General features: G+C 40.8%; 1 protein-coding gene across 5 annotated transcripts in view; it reads right to left on the bottom strand.

Moving 5' to 3' along the window:
• The window catches only part of HBP1 (HMG-box transcription factor 1), a 52057-nt gene extending 41264 nt beyond the window's left edge, over positions 1-10793 (bottom strand). The window contains exons 1-2 of one of the 5 annotated variants that reach the window (XM_029615329.1): positions 10638-10793; positions 6525-6717 (exon numbers count right to left, since the gene is read on the bottom strand). In XM_029615329.1, the coding sequence (XP_029471189.1) occupies positions 6525-6717; positions 10638-10652 (208 nt within the window). In that variant the 5' untranslated portion in view covers positions 10653-10793. The other 4 variants (XM_029615332.1, XM_029615331.1, XM_029615328.1 and 1 more) reach the window with 4 other exon arrangements.
• Positions 10794-20595: the final 9802 nt, after the last annotated feature.

Raw genomic sequence — 20595 nt, 5'->3', positions numbered from 1 at the left:
GGTACAGCAGCTCCCCATTAGGAAAAAAAGGTGTATTTTGAAGTCTTGCCTCAAGCTGTGTTTGTATTGTCACTGGAAGAAATCACTGAGTAAAGACCTGGCGTATGCCTTTGAATTAGCTACAAGCCTTATCCTTCACAACAAATCTTTACATTACCTGCAGTGTTGTAAACGAGGAATTATTTGTGTTTACATCCTAATAAAGTCCTGTGTCCGTGTGCTGCAGGGGCAGTCGGTCCTATCACTCCCTGACAAGCAGGGGGCGGCTTGGCTGGACTCCAGAGCTGCTTTCCTGAAGGATGCCTTATGTGAATCTCGTCTAGTTCTGCAGCATGAAGACTATTGTGGCTACAGCATTGGATGGCAGATGCTTCCTTCAAAGCCCATCTCAGCAAGTTTAAATTTCAAAGTGGGAAACCTTTTTTTTTTGCAATGATTTAAATTTGTAAAAGGACCTAAGACATGCAAAACCTCACAGAAGCAGTCAATTCCCCAATTATGCAGGTTCAGAAGAAGAAATCAGACCCTACAAGGGGTCATAAAGCCAAGAGATGAATCTAGTTCCACTGTGTCCAGCTGTTCCCCTGCAGAAGTTTTACCAGGAGTGGTCCCACACTACCTTCACAGTTGCATGTTGGTTCTTGCCACTTCAGTTCCCAATGCCTATGTGGTCTCTCCATATTTTTCGCCTGGCGGGAGTGCAGCTTGCAGGCAGTTGCTCCAGTCCATGTGAAGTGCAGGGGCAAGGCTGATATACCATTTGTTTGGCAGTTCTAAAGAAAGATGGATTCTACAGATCCAGCCTCAATTTGAAAGGGGTAAGCAACAGTCTTTGCATTTCCCATTTCAATATGGAACTCCTCCAGTCCATATTAGTGACTGTGTGCCACAGTGAGAGGTATCTTCAAAGGATACTAATGATGCATTAGAATTAGGGCATCCCGACAGTGAGGTTCCACTAATTAGAAAAGTAGTCCAAGTGCCTGTAACTAAAAACTCAGCTGAGCTAAAAAATTCTAACTTATCCCTATCAATTAAAAAGGAGAATGAAAATACAAACACAAACTTTGAACTGTTTGTATGCTAATGCCAGAAGACTAAGAGGTAAAATGGGAGAATTAGAATGTATAGCAGTAAATGATGACAGACTTAATTGGCATCTCAGAGACATGGAGGAAGGAGGACAACCAATGGGACAGTGCTATACCGGGGTACAAATTATATTGTAATGATAGAGAGGTGCACCCGGGAGGCAGTATAGCACTTTATGTCCGGGATGGCATAGTCCAACAGGATAAACATCCTGCATGAGACTAAATGCACAATTGAATCTTTGTGTCGGGGAAAACTATAGAGATAGGAGTATACTACCATCCACCTGGTCAAGATGGTGAGACTGACAGTGAAATGCTAAGAGAAATTAGGGAAGCTAATCAAATTGGTAGTGCAGTAAAAATGGGAGATTTCAATTACCTCAATATTGACTGGGTAAATGTATCACCATCGGGACATGCTAGAGAGAGTAAGTTCCTGAATGGAATAAATGACATTTTTATGGAGCAATTGGTTTAGGAACCGACAAGAGAGGGAGAAATTTTAGATCTAATTTTCAATGGCGCACAGGATTTAGTGAGAGAGGTAACAGTGGTGGGGCCGCTTGGCAATAGTGAACATAATATGATCAAATTTGAATTAATGACTGGAAGGGGGACAGTAAGCAAATCCACTGCTCTCGTGCTAAACTTTCAAAAGGGAAACTTTGATAAAATGAGAAAAATAGAAAAAAACTGAAAGGAGCAGCTACAAAGGTAAAAAGTGTGCAAGAGGTGTGGTCATTGTTAAAAAATACCATCCTAGAAGCACAGTCCAGATGTATTCCACACATTAAGAAAGGTGGAAAGAAGGCAAAACGATTACCAGCATGGTTAAAATGGGAGGTGAAAGAATCTATTTTAGCCAAAAGATCTTCATTCAAAAATTGGAAGAAGGATCCAAATGAAGAAAATAGGATAATACATAAGTGTTGGCAAGTTAAATGTAAGACATTGATAAGACAGGCTAAGAGAGAATTTGTAAAGAAGTTGGCCGTAGAGGCAAAAACTCACAGTAAAAACTTTTTAAAATATATCCGAAGCAGAAAGCCTGTGAAGGAGTCAGTTGGACTGTTAGATGATCGAGGAGTTAAAGGGGCACTTAGAGAAGATAAGGCCATTGCGGAAAGATTAAATTTCTTTGCTTCGGTGATTACTGAAGAGGATGTTGGGTAAGTACCCATACTGGAGAAGGTTTTCATGGGTAATGATTCAGATGGACTGAACCAAATCACGGTGAACCTAGAAGATGTGGTAGGCCTGATTGACAAACTGAAGAGTAGCAAATCACCTGGACCGGATGGTATACACCCCAAAGTTCTGAAGGAACTCAAAAATGAAATTTCAGACATATTAGTAAAAATTTGTAACCTATCATTAAAATCATCCATTGTACCTGAAGACTGGAGGATAGCTAATGTAACTCCAATATTTAAAAAGGGCTCCAGGGGCAATCTGGGAAACTACAGACTGGTTAGCCTGACTTCAGTGCCAGGAAAAATAGTGGAAAGTGTTCTAAATATCAAAATCACAGAACATATAAAAAGACATGGTTTATTGGAACAAAGTAAGCATGGCTTTACCCAAGGCAAGTCTTGCCTCACAAATCTGCTTCACTTTTTTTGAAGGAGTTAATAAACATGTGGATAAAGTTGAACCAGTAGATGTAGTGTACTTGGATTTTCAGAAGGCGTTTGACAAAGTTCCTCATGAGAGGCTTCTAGGAAAAGTAAAAAGTCACGGGATAGGTGGCAATGTACTTTCGTGGATTACAAACTGGCTAAAAGACAGGAAACAAGAGAGTAGGATTAAATGGACAATTTTCTCAATGGAAGGGAGTAGGCAGGAGTGCCTCAGGAATCTGTATTGGGACCCTTACTTTTCAATATATTTATAAATGATCTGGAAAGAAATAAGATGAGTGAGGTAATCAAATTTGCAGATGATACAAAATTATTCAGAGTAGTTAAATCACAAGCAGATTGTGATAAATTGCAGGAAGACCTTTTGAGACTGGAAAATTGGGCATCCAAATGGCAGATGAAATTTAATGTGGATAAGTGCAAGGTGATGCATATAGGGAGAAATAACCCATGCTATAGTTACACAATGTTAGGTTCCATATTAGGTGCTACCACCCAAGAAAGAGATCTAGGCTTCATAGTGGATAACACATTGAAATAGTCGGTTCAGTGTGCTGCGGCAGTCAAAAAAGCAAACAGAATGTTGGGAATTATTAGAAAGGGAATGGTGAATAAAACGGAAAATGTCATAATGCCTCTGTATCGCTCCATGGTGAGACCGCACCTTGAATACTGTGTACAATTCTGGTCGCTGCATCTCAAAAAAGATATAATTGCGATGGAGAAGGTACAGAGAAGGGCTACCAAAATGATAAGGGGAATGGAACAGCTCCCCTATGAGGAAAGACTAAAGAGGTTAGGACTTTTCAGCTTGGAGAAGAGACAGCTGAGGGGGGATATGATAGAGGTGTTTAAAATCATGAGAGATCTAGAATGGGTAAATGTGAATCAGTTATTTACTCTTTCGGATTATAGAAGGACTAGGGGGCACTCCATGGTTAGCATGTGGCACATTTAAAACTAATCTGAGAAAGTTCTTTTTCACTCAACGCACAATTAAACTATGGAATTTGTTGCCAGAGGATGTGGTTAGTGCAGCTAGTATAGCTGTGTTTAAAAAAGGATTGGATAAGTTCTTGGAGAAGTCCATTACCTGCAATTAAGTTGACTTAGAAAATAGCCACTGCTATTACTAGCAACAGTAGCATGGAATAGACTTAGTTTGTGGGTACTTGCCAGGTTCTTATGGCTGGATTGGCCACTGTTGGAAACAGGACACTGTGCTTGATGGACCTTTGGTCTGACTCAGTATGGCATGTTCTTATGTTCTCTCTTCTCCAAATCTTTCAGATGCTTACTTCCATATACCATCTGGGAAGATCATAGATTCCTCAGTTTTGAATCCTGAAAAAGCATTTTCAGTTCAGGCAAACCCAAGTTTGGTTTTGACACGGCTCCAAGAATCTTTCCAAGACAATAGCAGGGGTTGCAGCTTTCTTATGAAAGGAATGGATTATGATTCATCCATACCTCAGAGATTGCATAACAGGAGAAAGTCCCATAAGAAAGGCCTTTACAGTATCCAACAGAGTTGTGCATGTTAAGAAGGCTTGGGCTGGGCAATCAACTTTGCCAAGGGCAAGCTGTTTCTTCTCTGTCTCCAGAATGCCTGGGATCTCTCTCTGACTCAGGAAAGAATAGGCTCTCCTGCTCATAGGGCTCCCAGATCTTAGGATTATCTATAGCTCCTGGCTTCATGGCAGCCTCCTTAGATCTGGTGCAGAGGGCCAGGGCCTATATGTGTCCTCTGCAATTTTTCCATCCCCCTCAATCTCAGGACTACAAACTTTGTCTTCCTCTCCTAGGGTCAGTGAATCAAAACCTCTCTTGGATATCAATGCCACTGAACTTGCTAAATAGTACAAGTCTAGAACCTCCCCTGTGGGTGCTACTCAAAACAGATGCAATATTGTTGATGTGAAGAGCCCATTACCAGAACTGAATTTCTCAGGATACTCATGGTACATCAATAGGCTGGAAATGAAGTTCTTCACGTTGGTTTTGCTTCATTTCCTCCTCTACATCCCCTGCCCTTGATGAAGAAAATGGCAGCCAGGTTCTCTCTGACAATGCCACAGCAATGGTTTATATTGACAGGGAAGTACCCAGAGTCAAAGGATCTCCAAGGAAATGAGCCTTCTATTTTTCAATGAACAGAGCAGAATCTTCTGCAATTTCCATAACTCACTGCAGGACTGGAAAATATCCAATCCGTCTCTCTCTTCAGAGATGTGTTGGTTCGTAGAGAGAGAAAGCTCTGCCAGGAGACCTTTTAGATGACAGTAGATCAATGGAAACCCCCACACATGATCTTAACATCAACTCTGTTCAGTTGTCACTGGAACGAATGTCTGTCCCTCTGCTCCAGAAGGACGGAATGAATGTCTGTCCCTCTGCTCCAGAGGGACAGACATTCGGATCATCTATGATCAGAGGGAGAGCTGTTATCTGCTTCCTTCCTGGCTTCTGAGGAGGAAGATCTCGAGAGATAGTGAGACAGTTTTTGTAGTTCATTCCAATGGCTCCAGATTGGCCAAGAAATCCTAGGCCTGCAGATCTTTTGAAACTTTAGATTGATTCTCCAAAATAATTCCTAAGGGATCAAGATCTCATAAATCAGGGTCAGATTCTCAAGGAAGGACCAGCTCCATTTATCTTACAACCTAGTTCTTGAAATGTTGCGATTGCACAGTATGTATTTCTTCTAGGTAACATTTATCCTATTGAAGGTCCGTAAGAATGACATTTCACTTGTGTTTGAGTCTAGCATCTGTTCGAAGCTTGCTGCAGGGAGTGATCTGTATTGCTGTGGTGATTGGATACTGCCAACATTTTGGCCTTCACTCAGAGGATTGCATTCCTGTTTGATCGCAAATTTCTCTGAAGTTTCAAGCGATTACCATCTCTGGTATAGAGGTATAGTTCAGGGAGTTTGTCACTTTTCACTCACATTTCTCTTTTTCCTCTGAGATGTAATACATCTTCCACCTCCTTTTGGGTCTTTGGCTCCTCAGTGGTACCCTAATTTGGTTCACTGAACTTTAGGGGCCAGGCTGTATGAGCCTCTTAACAGCGTTTCTCTGTAGGACTTAACACTGAAGACTATTTGTCTACGGGCGATTATTCAGCTAGCAGTATTTCTGAATTGCAAGCCTTGTCTGGCAGAAATCCTGTTCTGGTCGTCTCACTGATTTCACTTGCAGATCAGTGCTTTTTACCCAAACTGGCTTTTCTGTTCCACTTAAATCAGACACACTCTCGACTGGTGTTCACAAGAGGGGAGTGTCATGGTTAAGATAGGCCATTCTGGTTACTGGATATCCGGATTCTTCTTAGAAATTCTAAACTTTTTTCCACAAATCTGACATTGTTTTAATTGCAGAGCTTCATAAAAGTGACAGCTTCTAAAGCCTCTTCAGCAAAATGGTTAAAAAAAAAAGGTGCAATTGATTCAGCTTATTTATTGAAAGGTCAGCATGCCCATTAAGTGATGGCCAATCACTGCATAAAAATTCTCCTGAAGTGGGCAGATTCACTGGCTATATATAGTCAGAATTCCTCTTATTTACCATAGAAATCACACAAGTAAGGGTGTAATGAAAAGGTAAAAAGTCAATGTTTAATGATCAGAATAAAAAAGCTTTTTATTTCTTATGAACATAAACTCAGTTTGCATGTTTCTGAATATCAGCAACATCTGGAATTTGTATGCAATTCCACAATAACTACATAAACTAAAAACTTTACTAAAAAAACAAAATTGTTGTTAGAAAAAAGAAGTTTTCTTTACCAAGTTCCATATGTTCGTCACAAGATAAATATCCAGGTGATGATGGAAGTTTTTCATTACATTTCAGCATCTCCAATGACTCGCTCATTTCTGAAGTTCTTTTGTCCATTACCAACTGAACTTTCTGCACTGCACCGGGCATGTCATTCCTCTTCACTTCCCACACCATATTATAGTACTCCAACTGACCTGACTTAAAAATAAAAAGGACATGAAATGTAAGAGAGCTTCATTCTGTTTCTCTAAAGATTTTGCATTCAATTTCCTTCAAGGCCCAACTGTAATGGTGCCATTAAGCACTGGTTATCACACACGCTCTTCCCCCAAATGCCAAACCAAAATTTTTTTAAATAGATTTTGTTTCTGCAAAAAATGATCTTTTAACTACCTTTAAAAAAAAAAAACAAAACAAAACATTTCAATCATGTCCACTGACCACTGGAATTGGTTAGTGGACATGCATAGCTGCAGAATGGTTTTCCTTTTTTTCTAAAGCTCCTTGGTTGTGAAATTACACCTGAAATGAATATGTAAAAGCAAAAATGTTTATAAACACCTACCATGTTCATTGTTTTAAGAAAGGGCTGGCTGAGCTTCCCTAGACACCTCATTACTATTCACCCACTGATTTTATCAGGCGAAAAAGCACAAGAAGGGGGTGAATTAGTCCAAGTTTGAACTTCTGTGCAGTAGCACCAGTCTTCAGGACTTCAACTCTGGGAGAACAGCAAGAGGAAGAAAGGGCTCTAACACACACCAATGGTTTTTACCTTTTTGGTTCAACTTTCCTTTCTGGATGTTAAGTCTTGTAAATTACAAAACAAAACTCAAAGTTGTATAACATGCCTGCCATCTTTCCTAATTGCATGATGCTGACTCAGCAAGAAATTCAAGCAACGTGCCCAGGGCCATCTAGCTTTCGTGTTAGATTTGGTCAATAAATAATGAAGACAGCAAAGGGAAATCTTCCTATTGTTCAGACAGACTGACAGAACCAAGCAGCAGCCACATTTCTGTTTGCTAATTTTTATTTTTTTTTTAGCAGGGCAAAGCTACAGGTACTCACAATACTAAAAGAAAAATTGTATTATTTACACCATGCTTGAAATTTTGCTTCTCATTGCCAAGATAATATATGTGCAGGTCAATACTCAAGCTGATATAGCACCTGCACACACTGTTCTACCTTGAAAATTGGTATTCAAAACAGAATGAGATACTAATTGTGAGTACTATTCATTGCAGATGTCCTTATCATGAACATCTCCTCCCTTGTTGTACCTCATTTACACAAGTGACCCAGATTAATCATCATTGCCAACATTATTGTATTATCATCCATATGTTCATACAACTATCACAATTTCTTTTGGGACTAACTAATTACCAGCACAAACAGCCTACCAGAGGCACACCGTAACCGCACACTTCCTCCAGACCAATCAGAAGCACATACAGAGGAACACTGCATGCTCCGCAATTAAAATCATCATTGAGCAAACGAGCGCTATCCTCAGCAGGCCCACACCAGTGGAACACGCTTCCCCCAGATCTTAGACTAGAACCCAGCCATCAAGAATTCAAAAAAAGACTGAAGACTTTTCTCTTCCAACAAGCTTTCCCAGACGCTTAATCTTACTGTGACTGACAGACTTCCTAATTACTAGGTATCCCTTATTATGGACACTGTATCAAATACTACTATTAAGAATCTGCAACTGGACAATTATCTTGGAGCTCAAAAATTCACTTTATTTCATATATTTATTTGGCATTGCTTATTTTTATATTTATTGCTACGTTAAATAGTTATACTTCTTATATATAAAATATTATATTTCTTTATTTATTTCCAGTTAAACTATTATCACTTTATTTAGTATTATGTTAAATTGTCAACCAGTTATACTGTTCCATATGTTCTACGGTTCCATGTAAAGCTCCGCTCTCTGTTGAGCAGTTCTTCGTTTTATGTAAACCGGAGTGATTTGTAGTCCCTACAAGAACTTCGGTATATAAAAATTAAAAATAAATAAATAAATAAATAAAATAAGAAATCAAAGTGATTTGTTGGTTTTTTTAAAACCATCAAGAAAGGAAAAATCTGAATAGTTCACTAAATAGCAAGTTCTATTAGATACAGTTTTTATATGATTACTTTTCAAAAGCAGTCAATCATGGAGCAACCTGGAATTGTGATGTAAAAAAAAAAAAGCCAATGCCCTTCCATATTACTGCTCAGGAGGATAAGTAGTGTATTGAACCATTTTATAAGTATAATAGTGAGGTTAGCTATAAAGATATTTGCTCAATCCTGAATATATAAGAGCCACAGCACCGTCGATTGTCTCCTTGCAAATAGTTTAGTCTATTTCTCAGGATGTTCTCAGCAAGCTATTTTGGTTAAATTTTTACTGTGAATGTAAAGTTTATATATAAAGAAAAAGCATACAATGTAATATTTTCAAATTTATGTACATTAAAAACACTAGCCACAAAATTTGGAAATTAACTCATCACAGGGGCAATGTTTTGTTTTAAAAGATTAGTTGTACATTAAGAGTCATGCTTTTCCTATATTTATTAAGTTGTGTTTGCTTATTCTGCTCAATTTTTATTTCATGCTGTATTTGTTGAAATCGGTAAGTCTCCTAGGGGCTTCATTTACTAAGTATTTTTCCCATAGTCACAGAATAGGAGAAAAGCTTTAGTAAATTAGGCCCCTAGAAGCTAGTTTGGATAGGTGAGCCATAAATTGTAATAAAATTAATAGTTCTTATATTCCTACGAAAGCCACTACTCAAAGTTTCTCTTTAAACACCCCCATACAAAGTATGAGGGTAATCTGCAAAGTGCAGCAGTGACGACCCATAAATAAAAATTAAAAAGAAAAAAAAAGCTTGCTGCGAAGACTGGTGCTCAAAGTGCAGAGGAGCTTCCGATGCATGGATGTTTTTCTGACCGGGGGTTTCCACGCCTGGCCTTAGGAATCTAATACGGTCGCTTACGCAATACCTAACATTACATGGCCCAGCAAACCAGTGTCAGAGTACCAACTCCCCACAGCAGAGAAGAAAGCAATCTCCTGCCACTAAACCGGTCATTTTCTAGCATATTAGGTGTATTACAGCACTTTCGATGACAGTAGAACCCCACCGCACCTCTTGAATGAAAAGCCGGGAAGCCCTACAGAGAAGATGCATAGTAATTATAAAGCCTGGGCCGAGCAACTGCCCAGGCAATCGCCTGCTGCCATCCGTGAGCCAGCGACCATTTAAAGCACTCCATCACGTGACGCCATGTTTATAAACTTGTGGTAGGAAGCCAGCGCATGCGCGAAAAGCCCCATTCATTCAATGCTGCGTAACAAACCCTAATGAAGCAAGCTCGCAAAACTGACCAAAGATCCGTGACAGAGCAAGGGGGGGCGCGAGCGCGCCACTGCGCCCTGGCAGCACCCGAGGTGCGCGTGCACTGCCGCGACCCACTGACACCGTGCCCACTGCCTCCAAAGTCCTTCTCCTGCCCGGCCCAACGCCTCTAAGTTACTGCCAGTTACTTTCCGTTCCTCCCTCGCCCGAAATGGAAGGAGTCACGGTCAACCTCCACCCGCCGGGTGTGCCAGTCACCGAACATCAAAAGGCAGCAGGTCAGAAGCGGGAGGTCAGCCTGTCATTCACAACCCGATATTTTCTGAGTCGGACAAGTCATTCATTGGGGCCGAGAGGCTTTTTCCTTCCGCTCCCGCAGTTGCCAGCTGGTAAAAACTTTCTCGTCTCACATTCTCCCAACTTTAGTGCATTCGAACCCCTTCGCCAAGGCTCCGTGGGCCCGAGATGGTTTTTATTATTATTTTTATTTTCATTCAGGAATCGATCAAACTAAATGAATGGGAACGGAAGGAGCCAATGCCTCTGCTGAGTCCCAAACACAGTCGGAGAATAAAAACAATGAACGTCACAGCCGCGCACTCTCCCCGATGTCCCCTATCAGTCGTGTCGACGGCCACAGCAGCCTTCTGCCCACTCTCCTGCCGCCCCAGGCGCACTTCTCCCGCTTCCGTAGTTGACGTTTCGCTTATTCTCACGCAACAACCGAAAGTTTTTCACTTACCAACCCCGTCGCCATTACCAAATTTCTCTTCTTAAAAATCTATGGGGAGGGCAGAGTACTACGTTGCGAGCGAACTCCTGCTCTCATTGGCTTAGATGGCCGTCAGTCAAGATGCAGCCGTTTCTCATTGGACCGAAGTGTTAGTACCAAGTGAAGGCGGAGATAAACGAAGCTTCTGTCAATTGATAGAAGAAGCCACCTATCGAATCAAAAAGTACGTTCATTATGGGGCGCTACCTTCGAGCTTATGGATAGACAGGCAGATTGGCGTTTATATTGGGGATTGTAGTTTTTTAAGGTGTATCCTCTAACGGACATGAACCTAGAACGCCAGAGGGTGAGCTCCAGCAGCAACACTACGTTTCCCGGCGTGCTTAGCATTCGTACTGCAGTGGTAAACAAGAGTCATAGGGACACGTGTATCAAATAATGTTTGTTTTGGAATCTGTTATATGGCAGGGGAGGGGGAGGCCAGTGCACAGGGGACATTTTTAAACGCGGAGTTAACAGTATATGCTTTGTACCGAGACAGCTTCCGCTAATAGAATATATATCTAATTGTACAGTATTGTTTCCTTTAGAAAGAAGGCCCTGGCCTTTGTGTGCAGTTCAGTATTAGAAGGGGACAGTTTGGAACTAGTAACACAATAACAATTAGAAAAGAGTACATCTAGAACACCGCTGCGAGAATTTTGGTGGGCCAAGTTGTTTGATCATGTAATGTTTGCCTTAGAACAACTGCATTGGCTGCCTCTAGCTCACAGGATTAACTTCAAAATCCTATCCTTAGGAAATTGATTTATGGGCCAGGTCCACAAAATGAGATAAAGTTGTACACATTTACAAGAACTCTTGAGGGCTTTTCGAGATTTGCTGTTGACCTTACCGCCTTCAGCGGAAGCCAGATGTGCTAGCAGGAGGAAAAGGGTGCTCTTTTACATAGCAACAACCTAGTGGAATGCTTTCATGAAAGAAGTGAGAGTTTCTGGGTTTAGGACATTATGTAAAACCTGTTTTTTTTAGGGTGGCTTTTTCAGGAGCAAGGGGGGGGGATTACACAGCTATGTGTATTTAACAAAATGTGTATCCTGCTAGTCCACTGAATTTAGGAGGTAACAGTTACTATATTTACACAATGCAAGATTTCACATTAGGAGTCACAACTCAGGGAAAGGATCTAGGCATTAACATAGATATGGTGTTAAAATCTTCTGCTCAGTGTGTGGCAGCCGCTAAGAAAACAAAGAGAATGCTAGGACTTAAAGAAATGAATGGATAATAAAACAGAGAATATCATATTGCCTCTGTGTGCAAATTTGGCTACTGGTGTGGAGGAGTAGCCTAGTGGTTAGAGCAGTGGGTTACAAACCAGGCAAACAGGGTTCAACTCCTGCTGTTGCTCCTTGTGACCTTGGGCAAGTCACTTTACCTTCCATTGCCTCAGGTACAAAGTTAGGGGGTCATTTATCAAAATGCAATAAGGTGTTTAGGCATGTGATAGCACCATATTGTGTGGTGTGATGCAAATTCAGAAAATAGGAGGAGTTAGGGGCAGAGAGTGGGCTGGGTTAGCCTGTCTGTGAAGAGCTATTGCACAGCTGTAATGCTGATTTTAACTACACCTCTTTGAATTGTGTTAGGCTGTGTGATAACTGCCGTGACTGTGTGGTAAGGTTTTATTGCTTTTGTGATGTCTCCTGTAAGGCCTATTTGAGGTGAATTGAAGGGTCCAGAGCCTCTGAGAGAGAGAGAGTGAGCCTGGCCATAATGTCATCCCCATAGGTAGGTATTTGTATCCCTATGGTAGGCCCACCTAGTAACTTGAGGTGGGGTTTAGGTATGAGTGTAGGGGGTTAGGGGCCACTTTGACATTCTATGTGACACATACGAACAGAACAGTGGTCTCTTGTGAAGACTTGATGACCTTCGGAGTGAGGAAACTCACTCCAAGATGAGATTTGGGCAATGTTCTCTCCACCTAGCTTGATGTTACCCAGGTAGAGAGTCCATCAAGCTAGGTTGAGAGAACACTGCACAAATCTCATCTTGGAGTGAGTTTCCTCACTCCGAAGGTCATCAAGTCTTCACAAGAGACCACTGTTCTGTTCGTATGTGTCACATAGAATGTCAAAGTGGCCCCTAACCCCCTACACTCATACCTAAACCCCACCTCGAGTTACTAGGTGGGCCTACCATAGGGATACAAATACCTACCTATGGGGATGACATTATGGCCAGGTGTGCACTCTCTCTCTCTCTCTCTCTCTCTCTCTCTCATATGCTCTTCACATAGGTAATAATTGAAATAAACTGTATATTAGCATAAAACATGCCCTTTTTACTATCACATTTTGATAAATCCAGGCCTTAGATTGTAAGCCCTCTGGGGATAGGGAAATACCTGCAGTACCTGAATGTAATCTGCTTTGAAGTGCTGAAAAAAGTACAAAAAGCAGAGTATAAAAATCTAAATAAATAAAAAGATATAGCAGAATTAAAAAAAGGTACAAAGAAGGGTAACCAAAATGATAAAGAGGATGGAAAAATTCCTCTATGAAGAGGCGAGACAGTGTATTGTTTGAAACCCCAATATACCAGACATAAGCCTGAGATATTTTAGAAATGTAGTTAAATCTTAATTATGTTATACAAATGATTCAGATAAATGGTAATCTAAGTGTCTGGGAAGGAGGAGCACAATCTCAGCAAGTCACTAGATATCTTAATCTCATCCTTCCCTATATCACAATCTTACAAGGATTTTCTTTGCCAACTACTGATCCTTTCTAAATGCATCATTCTGGCTTAGCTTCTTTTCCTTAGACCACCTACACCCAACATTGTTCCTTCCTTTTCCAAAGGGGATATATGATATATAAAATAGTGAGTGGAATGGAATGGGTGAACACAAATGGGTTTACTCTTTCAAAAAGTACAATTACTAGGGGACATGCAATGAAGTTACTAAGTAGTAAATTTTAAAAAAATAGGAGAAAATATTTGTTTTTACTCAATGCATAATTAAGCCCTGAAATTCGCTGCCAGAGGATGTTGTGAAAGATGTTAGTGAAACTGGATTTAAAAAAGGTTTGGGCAAGTTCTTGGAAGAAAAGTCCATAAACCATTATTAAGGTGGACTTGGGGAAATCCATTGCTTGTCCCTGGGATGAGATGCATGGAATCTACCTTTTGGGATCCTATCATGTACTTGTGACCTGGATTTGCACTGTTGGAGATAGGATGTTGGGCTTGATGGACCTTTGGTCTGACCCACTAATGTAAATCTTATGTTTTAATGAATATGACAAATATTGTTAGTTAAAGGTAATGTATGAAATGGCAACATGAACTGAACTAGGATGTCACCCTTTACTACTCACTACAGAAAAAAATTCACATTCTGCTGTCACCTCAGTAACAATGATACAAACTCCCTCCATTACCAGATACTTTGTGAAGTATCACAAAACCCCTCAAAAAGTCACTCAGAACCAATATAGCAAATCTACCATACCAAAATAACATTAACTCACAGAACTCAAAACAGCAACAACCCTATATCAAAAAGCAACACTGCAAATATTCTACCAGAGCACATAGAACACCAATAGAAGTCATACTTCTATTGGTGTTCTATGCCCTTCCGACCCCCAGTTCTCAGTTCTCCACCTCCCCTCCCCCTGTTATTTGTATTTTCTACCTTTTTGTTATTATGTAAACCGATATGATGTGTACTTTAATGTCGGTATAGAAAAACTGTTAAATAAATAAATAAATAAATAAATAAATAAATAAAAATACTGCTACAGATCTTTACACAGAAACTACACACTAGCAGAATACCTCACTTCAGTAAGACATGTAGAACACAGACCTTCAGCAAATACAGAATAAACAACCACAATTTACAAATAGAAATATGCAGACAAATACTGATGCTCTATAGAGTGCCCTCAAGGCTCACCCCCTCGCTTCCTGTCCCTGAATGACAGGAGGGAAAGGTCTGGATTAAGGAGCAGAGAGGCTCTTCTTTGCTTTGTGCTCTGTCTACTCCAGTCTCACACCTCTCCTCCTGTTCCCTGTGTATGCCTCAGAAGGGCAGAGCTGGAGCAAGAAGGTGAGGGTTGTTCTCTGCTGCCTGAGATTCAGGTCACTGGCCACTAGTGTCATCCAGGCAGAGCTTTGTGGGCTCATGCTCAGGACCTTGCTATCCAAGGCCAAGGGCACTTGCCATTTTGCCCATAGGTAAAAACTGGCCCTGGTGGGGCTACCCACATTACTGGATAAGGTCTACAGACCTGGTGGCAATGTTGAATTTGCTTGAAGGTCCTAAGACCAAATATCCAAAATACTGGAGGTCATTCAGCTTCTCATGTTCCTGGGAAACAATCAGTCACAAACACAGTAGTTCTAAACTAAAGAGATTATTATTAAAAGTAGTAACAGTGTACGTAAAAGAATCCACAAAAAACTATGTTGCAGAAGGCAGGGGATAAAGAAAAGGGAGGGATTGTATTGTAACATTTGTATTTACTGAATCTCACTGTAGGACTGAATGCTGTCCCTGTCTCAATTAACAATGATAATCTTCTGTAACCTTTAGCAGTCCTACTCCAACTATATGTCTCTCCAGACTCAGTTGCAGAGTGATGTCATCAACTGGCTCACAGATTAACCCCTTCAGCGCCAGCTACTGGTCACTATTGAACACTGCTACCTGCTTTCAAGTAAAAGGAGTTTTAAATGACCAACTAGTAATAACATTTGCAGTCAGATTACTGCTTCGCCACAACCTGACTCTGTGTTATAAGGAACAGGCTAATCCAGTCCTGGTTTTTACCCTATTGCATGCATGGCTCTCCAGGTTGGATGACAGTCTTACTCAGATCTCATTCCCATGTCATGGGAGATAATTTTCAACTGTTTTGAGCCTAGCTGCTCTCAGGAATTCCATAAGACCAGGTGAAAGAATTAAACACAAAATGATTTAGCAGCAGTATTTTTATTTCTTTCTTTGAATTTATCTACCACCCAGCTTCCTAAAATCACTGATCAATTTACAGATCAAAAACAATAAATACAATACAATTTTTAAAATAAACAACAGAGATATATAATGCACCTGCAACTCATTAAATCCATACATAACATATGGTCATTCTGTAGCCTTATCGAACCGTGCCATACAACGGTAATTTCTGTTACTCTTCCCTAAGTGCATCATTTTGCACTTCTCCACATTAAATGTCATCTGCCATTTGCATCTACAGTATCCCAGTCTTGCAATTTCTCACAATCCTCTTGTGAATAGATAACTAATTAAATAAATAATTATTATTTTAAATACCTTTGTTCCAAGTGAAGATCACAACGGTTTACAAAAGTAACTTTTGTCCTTTAGGTCATTACACTGACCGCCCCTTTGCTCACTCACCACCACCACCACCACTGCTGAAGGTAGAAGAGCCCAGCGGCAATGCCAGGGATAGAGCGCATCCGGAGCCCCAAAGACCAGGGCTCCCCTCTGAAGTGGAGAGAGGCACCATGGGACTGGTGCAGAGGGGGTGCTCCCTCCCCCCCACCCTCCGAAGAGAGGAACCAGTCGCCGGCACCAGCCAGCCAGAGGATGCCCACTGACCACCCCTTTGCTTGCCCACCACCGCTGAACGTAGAAAAGCCCAGCGGCAATGCTAGAGGCACTTGCACCGGCAGGCGCGCCCTTGGCGTGTAACAAAGGAGCTTGCCCCTTTGTGTGTCCCTTCATGTGCACCTGCAGTAAAGCCCAAAGCCATGCCAGGGAGAGAAAGCAGATATAACACAACGAACTGGTTATCATGTGGTATTAACAAACATCAAAAAGTAAAAAACCACACGTTGGAAAACATGTAATTATTTAGAAAGTGGAGAAACCCTCATAAATGAACCAGAGGTATTACTCTTTTTACTTTGTTAGTAAAACTTTCACTTATAAAGGTAAACCAATGTTTTCATATGTTACCAAAGTGACTATATACCCACTCTAAAATGTAATCATTGGGTTCTCCACTCTTAATATTTGTAGCGCCACTTTAATGATGTTAACTAATCGTTTTTTCTAAAGACCAAAATAGTGAAAGACACTTATCATTTATGTTTTTTCCGCATATGGCACTGGTACACCGCCCAACACTGCACGTGTTTCGTGAATCTTCTGGGGCCTTAATAACAATATATTTGCTTTATTCTAAAAAAATGAAATAAAATGTATGATTAAAATACCTAAATAAACCAAATACCATAATAAAGTCAACTAACTTTGCACCTATATGTCTTCAACTGCAAAATGTTTTCTCCTATTTCAAAACAGTGGCCATAGAGTTTCCAAAGGATGCATTTTACTAAACTAAGCTATTAAACCCTCCTATGGCTCAACATTCAACAAATCACTATCAAGAAAAATGGGTGAACCACTAAACCGGCAATAAAAGGCTCTTTAAATCAACGTCATCCACTCAACGCTTTCATTCATGCCGAATGGAAATTCTGACGACAAATTAAAAATCCAGCATTTTTCTTTATAATTCAACTGAGAACGAGTGTCCCCTCCCCTATTTGATGTTTGAACGATATCCAAAATTGTCCATCGCAATTGTTCAAGAACATGTTGTTTCAACAAACAGTGTTTAACTATAGGAGCCTCTGTATTTTGTGTATGAAGACGACTGCGATGTTCTCTCAGCTGTACCTTAATCGGTCGAGAAGTATGACCAACATAAAGTTGAGGGCAAGTACATTGCAACCCATATACCACATTGTGAGAATTGCAGTCAGTATGAAATTTTTTCTTATAATTTCTACCCGTGATTGGATTTGTATTGTAAGTGGTCACATGTCACAATTTCCACATGCTTGATGACCAAAATCTCTAGATAACTGTGCAATGGAGGTGAAGTGGCATGAACCACCTGATTAATGTTAGGTCCTCTTCAAAAGGATATCATAGGTTCCTCAGAGAATACTGGGTGTTATTGTAAAATGTGCCAATGGCGCTGAATACTTTGGACAATCGCTGAAGATTTATCTGTATGCTGTAATACACAAACGGTCTGAGACGAGGAATGTTTTGTCTGATACTCCAACAAGGAAGCCCTGGGTGAATACGACACTCTCTTGTAGGCAATTCGTATGGTTGATAGTGGGTATCCACGTTCCAAAAATCGTATAGCCAGATCATATGTTTGTTTTTTACAATCCTCTCCAGAGGAACATAATCAGCGTATGCGGAAATAGTGGCTGACCGGGAGTCCGTTTTTAAATGCCCTAGGATGAAAGCTGTGATACCTTAATAAGGTGTTCTTTCTTCCTCCATCACAAATAACTACAACTTCTCAAAGAATGGCTGCAATTAATATGCCACCTCCTTATTAGATAAAATATATAGGTTAAAAACACAATTCTCTACTTACTCTAGGGCAGCCTAAAAGGAACTCTTGGAGCACTTTCGACATAGTAACTAACATCGAAATAAATCAAATCATTACCAAAATTAAGCCAGCTATATACCCACTTCACCCTATTCCAGCAAGTACCCTTAAAATAGTTTGCAGCATAATCACCCCAGCAATCGCAACCATAATCAACCACGCACTCTCAGAAGGCTCAGTCCCCTATGGGGCGAAACAAGCTGTGATCAAACCAATTCTAAAAAATAAAAATGGCAGAACTGACGATTGGGACAATTACCAGCCAATATCCAACTTTCCTTTTATTGCTCAAGTTCTAGAAAAAGCTGTGTTATCCCAACTGGAAAATTATCTAGAAGACAATGATATTCTATACCCAAACCAATTCGGATTCAGAAAAGATCGCTGAATTGAAACTTTACTAATATCTGTAATACACCCTGTACTACAGGGATTTAACAATGATGAATATTACTTCCTGGTTGTATTAGATCTAACACTGTGGACCATACCCTGCTGTGCCATCAGATGAAAACAATTGGAATAGTCAGAAGTGTTCTAAAATGGTTCTCCTCCTTCATAGCAGATAGGACATTCCAAGTCAAACTGGACAACAACATATCTGACACATTTCTCTTTATCAACTTTTCTCATTTTCCAGTCTTTTCTCTCATTTGTCTTCGTTTTGTTCCCAATCTTTTCCCTTCACCTCTGTGTATCTTATCTCTATCTCTGGCTTCTGTTTGTCTCTCCATCCTTGCTTCTCAAAAGCTGAATCACTAATGAGTTGTATATGTGTAAGCTTTCCCTCCATTCCAGTGTTCTGGCTCATCAGTCTATCTCCCCTATCCATCTTTCACTCTTTTCCGTCTTTTCTGTCTTGGGTGACATCATCCGGCAGAGCACAGTCTGGAACCTTCTCAAAGTAGCAGAGCTGTGATGCTCTGCTCATGCGCAGCAGTTCCTGCATGATTGTCCTAATCTAGTTTCCTCAGTTGCTTTTTAATTGCATCAAGTACAGATGCACATCTTCTCATTCCTCAGTTTCTTTCTCTTGCTACTGCTATACCCCAAAAACCACTTTTCAGTGCTGAAAATGTCCATGAAGAAGGTTCCAGGCTTTAAATATTTTCAGCACGGATACATTATGTCTGCCACTGACAGGTACAATTATTGTTATCTGTGCCTTGGCCTGGACCATGACCAGGCAGCCTGCAGCCATTGTGGACGAATGACCCCCAAGGCTCAGCAACAATGTACCAAAAAAATAGTCAGGCTGTAGGAAGCAGAGGCAGGTTCGTTGTCGAGCAACTATGTGCCCTTTCCTGGCATTCTGTACACTACTCACTGGGTCCAGCAGCACATTGGCACAAACCTCACAGCAGAGCCTCCTCAATTGAGCCAGAAACATCCAAATTAAAGCAGGTAAAAATTGTTGAAGAAAAAGCCATGGTTGGGCAGCACATCTCCTGCAGTTTCAGTCACAAGGTCACTGGTCAGCCCAGGAAGCCACTTACTAAATCAATCTACTGGAACTCAGAGCAATTCACAGTGCAGTAATAGTATTCAAGCACTTCCTAAAGGGAAAGATGGTAATGAGCCACACAGACAATCAAGTTGCATGTTTTACATAAACAAGCAAGGTGGCTCAGGTTCCTTAGTCCTTTGCAAAGAGGCAAAAACAGCACATCCAATCTCCAGCAGCACTCATTCAGCCTCCAGCAGCACTCATCCCGCACCGATCCAACCTTTTCCAACTATGCACTACCGCCCACGCAACTACAAATCACTCATCCCAATCATGATCTCCCCCACTACACAATTCTTAGGTCTCACTCTATTCACCATCATCCTTTTCAACGCGCAATCGCTCACCAACAAAACTCTGATACTCAACGACATACTGCAGGACACAACCCCAGACTTTTGCGCCATAACAGAAACATGGCTCAAATCCACCGATATAACCCTCATTAATCAACTACCAACACAGACTTACGATTTCTTCTCCATCCCTAGACAAAAAAAAAGAGGAGGGGGTATCTTCTTAGCTGCAAAAAAATCCTTAAGGTTCACACACCACCACATCAGTACAGCTACCAAACTAGAACTAGGATTGTTCAAATCAGAACATCTCCAAATCCTTCTAGTCTATGCCCCTCCAGGATTACTAGAGTCAGATGCCTCACCTATTATCGAAACCATAACTTTACATCTCAATCTTGACTCCCCTGCTATAATCCTGGGCGACTTCAACTTACATGTTGACAAAGTCCCCCTTTCAACAAACTGTGAAGCTTTCCTCACCGCAATGTCAGCGATGGGTTTCAAACAACAAATCAACAAACCCACCCACAAAGCAGGCCACACGCTCGATCTCTTCTTTACAAACTCTGGTATTTCCCTTACAAAACAACCAAATTGCAAAAAAGTCCCATGGTCTGACCATTCGCTAATCTCCACCAGCTTTTCTTTACCAAGATCAGACTCCAATCTTAACTCAAGACCCTCTTTCC

Source organism: Rhinatrema bivittatum, chromosome 9, assembly GCF_901001135.1.
Source record: "Rhinatrema bivittatum chromosome 9, aRhiBiv1.1, whole genome shotgun sequence".
Lineage (NCBI taxonomy): Eukaryota > Metazoa > Chordata > Amphibia > Gymnophiona > Rhinatrematidae > Rhinatrema > Rhinatrema bivittatum.
Note: the sequence above shows the minus strand (reverse complement) of the source record. Positions and strands in the feature narration are given on the sequence as shown.